Here is a 7,500-nt window from a genome sequence, read left to right on the forward strand (position 1 = left end):
TGTAGGTCTGCTATTTTTGAAAAAAATCGTGAAAATGTGCCTCAAATTTGGAATATATTTTTTCAGAACAAACGTTTTTAACTCAAATCTTTGCTCCTGGAGAGGTCCCCGGAACAACATATTTTCAGATGGGGGGTCTCGGAGGCCAATTACGGATCACTTTTGGAGTCCTTGACATGAAATATTGAGTGATATATAGGCCTAGAAACATGGGTATTTCAGAAAACTGTCAGGATTTAGAAGACATTTTTTTCAGGCCCCATTCTGAACGGGAACCCATTTGGTGTTAGCATCATGTTATGCTTTAGCTATTGAAAAATAGCAGATCTACAAGCTCATAGCGAGCCACCGAGTGGCACGCTACGAGCTTGTAGGTCTGCTATTTTTGAAAAATCAAAGAACGACTGACATTTTTAGAATCTCAGGTCAGAATGGGTTAATCGGACCAGTGTGTGTCCAGTGGAAACCTCGTATGAATCTGATCTCAGGTCAGAATGGGTTAACTTCCTAAAGATTGTACGCTCTCTGCGCGTACATTCTTACAGATGTGTGTATGCTCTCAGAGGCGTGTTATATTATATATCACTGAAGGTTTTTATCACCGTGCGGCGGACGTGGTGGCCGTGAGCCTCGTCCTTGAGACCAGAGGTTCACATAATGGAACATCTAATATTCAGAGGCTCCTGAACTCCCATCGCTACGGGATTCACAAACACCACCTCCTTCCGTTGGTTTTTGGCACCCTCCTCCTCCTCCATCGTTCTTCTCTTTCTTTCTCTCTATCTTTCTGTGTCTTTTTTCCCTCTTTTGCCACCCCTCCACCCCCCCCACCCCATCCCCCCCTCCTCCCTACAGTCTACTCTGTTCCATTGTGACGCAGTGCGTGTGAACAGTGCAGCGGATTGGATGATTTATCATCCATGTTTTGGTTTAGTTAGGCTTGTCAAGGAGCTGTATATGTTTTCGCAGGGGCCTGTGTGTGTGTGTGTGTGTGTGTGTGTGTGTGTGTGTGTGTGTGTGTGTGTGTGTGTGGTGTGTGTGTGTGTGTGTGTGTGTGTGTGTGTGTGTGTGTGTGTGTGTGTGTGTGTGTGTGTGTGTGTGTGTGTGTGTGTGTGTGTGTGTGTGTGTGTGTGTGTGTGTGTGTTGCACGTGAGATGTAAAGCTTTGTGGCGCTGTATGGAAATAATGCTGATTATTTTCCTTCTGAAGTTTTACCAGATGACTAAATGCAATCTACTATACAAGGCTAAACTCACGTGCACTTGCACGCACAGACACACACACACACACACACACACACACAGTCCCACACACACACACGATTGCATACACACGCAGTATAGCCACTAACCTCCAGCAGACTGCAGCAAATACCCTTTGAGGCCAAGTTTGAAGCTAAATTCTGCTAATCATGATGAGATTTTTCTTGTTGTTGTTTACTTATAAAGTAAACTGGAGTCTTGACAACTCACCTCCTGTTCTGTTGTGCGTGGCTACAGTGCATCTGTAGCTATTGAAAAAATAGCAGATCTACAAGCTCGTAGCGCGCCACCGAGTGGCGCGCTACGAGCTTGTAGATCTGCTATTTTTTGAAAAATCTAAGAACGACTGACACAGAAGACATGGCTTTTTCAGAAAACTGTCGGGATGGAGAAGACATTTTTTTTAGAATCTGATCTCGGGTCAGAATGGGTTTAATGTCGGCACTTCGACGTCCTCAGTAAGCACATCGGCCTCCTGCTGATGAATGAAAAGCTTTTAACTCATTTGTTGAAGAGCTCTCAGGCGATTGTTCTGTGTTGTTGTCCGTCTTCCCTCGTTCCCAAGTTTAAAACGTCGCTTTCCTGTTCATTTTCCAGCATCCTTTCATTCTCCTGACACCTGTTAAAGCTGTGACTTATGAATGATACAAAAATACGCCAATGTAAACAATGTAAACCATTATTTTTTTGTTTTGTAATTCCAGAGAATTTGATCATGTGCTAATTTCACAGTTTTGATAGTAGCAAAAATAATAAGTCAAGCACTCCATACTTGATCTTGATCATAATGTAGACATAGTTAAAGCTGCTATAAGCAATAATAATGTCAACATTTAATGACCTTTTCATTTTTTTTCTAGGGGACGCAATCTGCATTCAAACATGTTCCTAGAGGCTTTGTTCATTGGTCGGAAAAAAACCCGGTCGCAATGACTAACCAATCAGGAAGCAGACAGGCAAATCGACCAATGACAAAGCTTCTAGGAAAATATTTGAATGCAGATTGCGGCCCCTAGATGTGTCACAGAGACTACCCATTGCTGGCTGTCTGAATACCAAAATAAAATAAAATGAAAAGGTCATTAAAAATGTGACATATTATTGCTCATAGCAGCTTTAACGATATACACAGAACCACCTTCAAACTGGGAAAGCATCCGTGTCATTTTGCATATTTTCGTGTTCGCCATTCAAAAACATCAGATCTACAAGCGTGGCACAAAGGGAGTTTGCAATGCACAAAATCAGTCCTCGTATAGATACAGGACATTAAAGGGACACTTCACCCTTTTTGCAAAAGAATATATGTTAATGATGTTTAGAAGCATTAGAACACTTTCCTAGGGGTCTTTATGTGTGTAATATGTGGTATGTGGTATGTAGATATTTTAGATTGTAGCAGTGAGCACAGTGTCTCTGATGTCATGAACACTGGTCTCACTACCTTCCTGGACTACAATTCCCATAATTCTTTGGTGCACTGCTTTTCCTTGTGGATAGGGGGAGAGCTGTCTTACTGAGACAACATGTAGTCCAGGAAGGAAGTGAGCCCAGTGTCCATGACATCAGAGACACCGGGCTCACTGCTACAATCTAAAATATCTAAAACCACATATTACACACATAAAGACCCCCAGGAAAGTGTTCTAATGCTTCTAAACGTCATTAACATATATTGTTTTGCAAAAAGGGTGAAGTGTCCCTTTAACTTGAACACTGTCTGGTGGATGGAAGAGCTCCGGTGCGGTTTTTACCCCGCTCCCATTGTCGTGATTGGCAGAGGAACACCCAGTCCCTGTTTCACTAGGAAATGAATAAGTCATGATACGGAAATTAAATACTGTAATTCAGCTTTGACTATTGTCTGTTTTTTACTTTAAAAAAGAAACGTGCTTACACTCTCCCTCTCAAACCTCCTATTTTGTCTCTCCTATTGTCTCCCTCTCAGCTTTCCTAATGTTTGTCTCTCCAGCGCTGTCTCCCTCACAGCCCTCCTAATGTCTCTCTATCCTGTATTCCTGTGTTGTCTCTAGCCTGGCTTTTGCCAGACACATAATTAAGCAATATTACACAAGAGGGTGTTGTTTAACGTGATTATTGCCACGACAGTGATGCGGTCAGGAACGAGACGAAGTCGAGTTCCGCAAGCATCACTGAAGTGGCAATAATCACGTTAAACAACACCCTCTCGTGTTTTGGACGGAAGTTGCGGGATTTTGGCGGAAGTATATACCGCTCAAGGAAATGACGCTGATGCTTTTACAAATCAGTTTACGTTCCCCGTGAATGTAAGTGTTGTGATTTGATCGGAATAATATCTTCCGTAGGTCTGCTATTTTGTAGGTCTGCTATTTTTCAAAAATCGTGAAAATCGTGTCGCAAATCTTTGAATATCTGTTCTTTCAGAGCAAACGTTTTTTTTTTTTTTTTTTACTCAAAGCTTTGCTTCTGAGGGGTTCCTGCCGGAATGACATATTTTCAGATGGGGGGTCGGCAGCCAAATACGGAAAGTTTTGAGGTCCTTGACATGAAATATTGAGCACCGGCACTGATACAGCAATATAGGTGTTTCAGAAAACTTTTTTTTCTTCCCCTAAATGTCGACGTCAGGCCTAAATGGGTTGAGTTGTGACCAGGCATTTCTCTCCGCAGATGAGTAAGCCTGGGACCGAGGCTAGTTTCAACTGCTGTCCGTACAACAGCCTCTTGGTTGGTCCATGTGTATATGGTGATGTAACATACATAGTGATGCAGTATGCAGGATGCCCTGTTATTATTTATTATTGTCACATCAGGCAACAATGTGTGTGAAAGTCGTTTTTGCGTATACTTTGTGCAGTTATTTCAGATACGGTATAGACGCCGACATATATCCCACGTTGCTCGCTCACCTAAGAAAGTAGAAACGAAACAGACCTTGCTGTTTTCAGCGTTGTATCTATAGTGCACTGTGGCGACGTCAGCTTTTTGTTACTATGATTGGCTTAGATGGGTCTGTTTGTCAAGGCAACCACTTACGCACACTTTACAAGCTGCCATATGCGCCGAACTCCAGACTCATACCGGGGACGAGGGGTCAGTGAATCTGGCAACAGCCAGGCTACACTGTCTCCCTCACAGCCTTCCTATACTGTCTGTCTCTCCCAGTACACTGTCTCCCTCACAGCCTTCCTATACTGTCTGTCTCTCCTAGTACACTGTCTCCCTCACAGCCTTCCTATACTGTCTGTCTCTCCCAGTACACTGTCTCCCTCACAGCCTTCCTATACTGTCTGTCTCTCCCAGTACACTGTCTCCCTCACAGCCTTCCTATACTGTCTGTCTCTCCTAGTACACTGTCTCCCTCACAGCCTTCCTATACTGTCTGTCTCTCCCAGTACACTGTCTCCCTCACAGCCTTCCTATACTGTCTGTCTCCTAGTACACTGTCTCCCTCACAGCCTTCCTACACTGTCTGTCTCTCCCAGTACACTGTCTCCCTCACAGCCTTTTTACTCAATTGAATTCAACTAAATTCAAAGGGCTTTATTGGCATGAGAAAACATACGTTTACATTGCCAAAGCAGAAAGCACAATACAACAATACAGCAATTACAGTCAAAACAAAAATGATGTACATTTGAAAGTCAGAATCTTCAATAGATCAATTTCTATATGCACCAAGATCACTGGATGCAGGTATAGTGCAGGGATATACACGATGATTAGTCTTTAGGGTGGTTGTGTTCCGTTCGATATCCTTCTATCACAGCAACTCACGAATCTTGCTGCTGTGTTGTTTGCACATTGTTGTACTTCGCCCAGCAGATATGGGAGTTTTTTGTCATTGTGGTCATGTTTTGAAAATCTCTCCGTGTGTGGTTATAATCTGTGGGAAGTATATGTGTCTCTGATATCTTGGTACAATGGACAGATGGTTAGGAAGTGTAGCTCGGTTTCCACTTAATTTTGTGTGCAGTGGGTACTCTCTCTCCTACACTGTCTCCCTTACAGCCTTCGCAATGTCTGTCTCTCCTACACCGTCTGTCTCTCAGCCTTATACCCTGTGTCTCTGCCCTTACGACTTGGGGGGGAAAAAACAGCACCCATTTGCATTCCTTACGGGAGACATTGGCTGAGAAGTTGTATTCCTCCATAGGAACGCACTGTATAGGGTTCCTATTCAGATTAGAGAGTTCATCTCCTATATAAAGCTGCATATTTTTCCCTCACTGTTGTTCAAGGTGTTCAGTGTGTGCGTGTGTGTGTGTGTGTGTGTGTGTGCATGCGTGTATGTGTGTGCGCGTGTGCATTCGTGCGTTCTCGCTGTGTGCCTCTGGGTCGAACAGAGAAGCTATGGCCAGACAGCGCTGTCAAGGGAAATCACCACACAGAGAGCTTAACCCATTCTGACCTGAGATCAGATTCATAACGAGGTTTCCGCTGGACACGCACTGCAGGTCTGATTAACCCATTCTGACCTGAGATCAGATTCTAGAAATGTCAGTCGTTCTTCGATTAAAAATAAATAAAAATAGCAGACCTACAAGCTCGTAGCGCGCCACTCGGTGGCGCGCTACGAGCTTGTAGGTCTGCTATTTTTCAATAGCTAAAGCACGACGTGATGCCGACACCAAAATGGGTTCCCGTTCGGAATGTGTTAAAGAGAACAACACCTGCAGCGAAAGCATGCCTGACGCGCGCACTCACACGCACGCACGCACGCACGTGCGCACGTGCGCACGCGAAGTGTGTCTAAACAAGAAAAAGGTTAAACCTCGTTGTATGCTAATATTTTCCTGCACTCTGTCTCTTCTCTTTTCTCCTCTCTGTCCCCCCCCCCCCGCCCCCCTTTTTCTTCCATTGTTTCCGTTCCAGGTGTGACTCTGAAAACCGTTACCTGGGAAACCCGCTCCGAGGAACATGTTATTGTGAGTATATCTTTCTGTTGCCGCTCTGTCCCTTATTGCCTTCAGTCCAGACACACACACATGCTGTACTGTCAGGCTGCAATACCTTCATTCGGCCACTATGTCCATTTCGCCTCAAGATTTCCTCTGGGTGCCTTCTCTATAAATATATATACTCTAAGGTCCCAAGTATAATCCTCTTTCTTTGTGTTCCCGTCTTGTGCTTTCGTCTCTTTATATAAGCTATACATATATATAAGGTTTGGGAGTAAAACATTTTGTGAATATCTAGAATGCAATAGTATATACCATTTGCCTTGTTGTTGATGTGATAGATTTTGTTGCCAGCAATTTTGTTGCCAGCCACATTGGATATTTTGATGAATAAATCCAACAGGATGAAGCCAAATGTCACGTAGGCCTACATTTCACTCTGGACAGAGTAGGGCGGTTCAATAGTCTATTTGTAGCGCATATGGGCACTATGCTGTGGTGGTAGAAATGCAGGTCCGATGTTAAAATGAAGCACTAATTACTGTTAACTCTGAGTCTGAGAGCTGCCGACCATTCCTTTGTAGTAGCATTAGACTTTCACATTCATTCAGTTAGAGATCTTTAACCCATTTTGACCTAAAGAATAGCAGATCTGCAAGCTCGAGTGGCGCGCTACGAGCTTGTAGATCTGCTATTTTTCAATAGCTGTAAAGCATAACATAATGCTAACATCAAAAGGGGTTCCCGCCCCAAAATGGGTTCATTCATAAAGAAATGGCTTCAGCTCTTCTCTCTTGTTAATTGAGCTGAGATGCCTGCAATAACATCAATGAAAATGCTCCAAAAGAGTCAGATGACTCTGTTTTGTTATAGTTTTATTTTGATCAAACTCATTTTGTTTTAGATCAACGATATGATATATGATGTTAACGCTAAACATTGAAAACTAAACATTCACAACAACGCAACGTAGCTCCGTCGTACGCACGCACGCACGCTCACAGTCACACACACATCACACACACACACACACACACACACACACACACACACACACACACACACACACACACACAGTGTATATAACGCCATATGCACACAGCACCCTCTCACACCTACTGTAGTCATGGTGAACTTTACAAATTGTACCCTTTCAATGAGGAATTCATATGGTTAGTATACATTATATATGTTTCTTCTTTTTACAAAATTACACTTAATGCCGTTTTAGAACAGCAGAGAAGACAAGAGAAAGAGAAGTTATCCAAGCTGGTGTGTTTCTGTTTCCAGATGTCACTTAATTGACAACAAATTGCATGGTTCTCCACTTTTAAAGGGCAGAATGAGATTCAACG

General features: G+C 43.2%; 1 protein-coding gene across 1 annotated transcript in view; it reads left to right on the plus strand.

Moving 5' to 3' along the window:
* The window catches only part of atrnl1a (attractin-like 1a), a 452,296-nt gene that overhangs the window by 257,303 nt on the left and 187,493 nt on the right, over positions 1-7,500 (plus strand). The window contains exon 22 of the mRNA XM_083775478.1: positions 6,120-6,172. Within this exon, the coding sequence (XP_083631604.1) occupies positions 6,120-6,172 (53 nt within the window). The remainder of the gene's footprint in view (positions 1-6,119; positions 6,173-7,500) is intronic.

Source organism: Protomyctophum parallelum, assembly GCF_964188405.1.
Source record: "Protomyctophum parallelum genome assembly, chromosome: 10".
NCBI classification, from domain to species: Eukaryota; Metazoa; Chordata; class Actinopteri; order Myctophiformes; family Myctophidae; genus Protomyctophum; species Protomyctophum parallelum.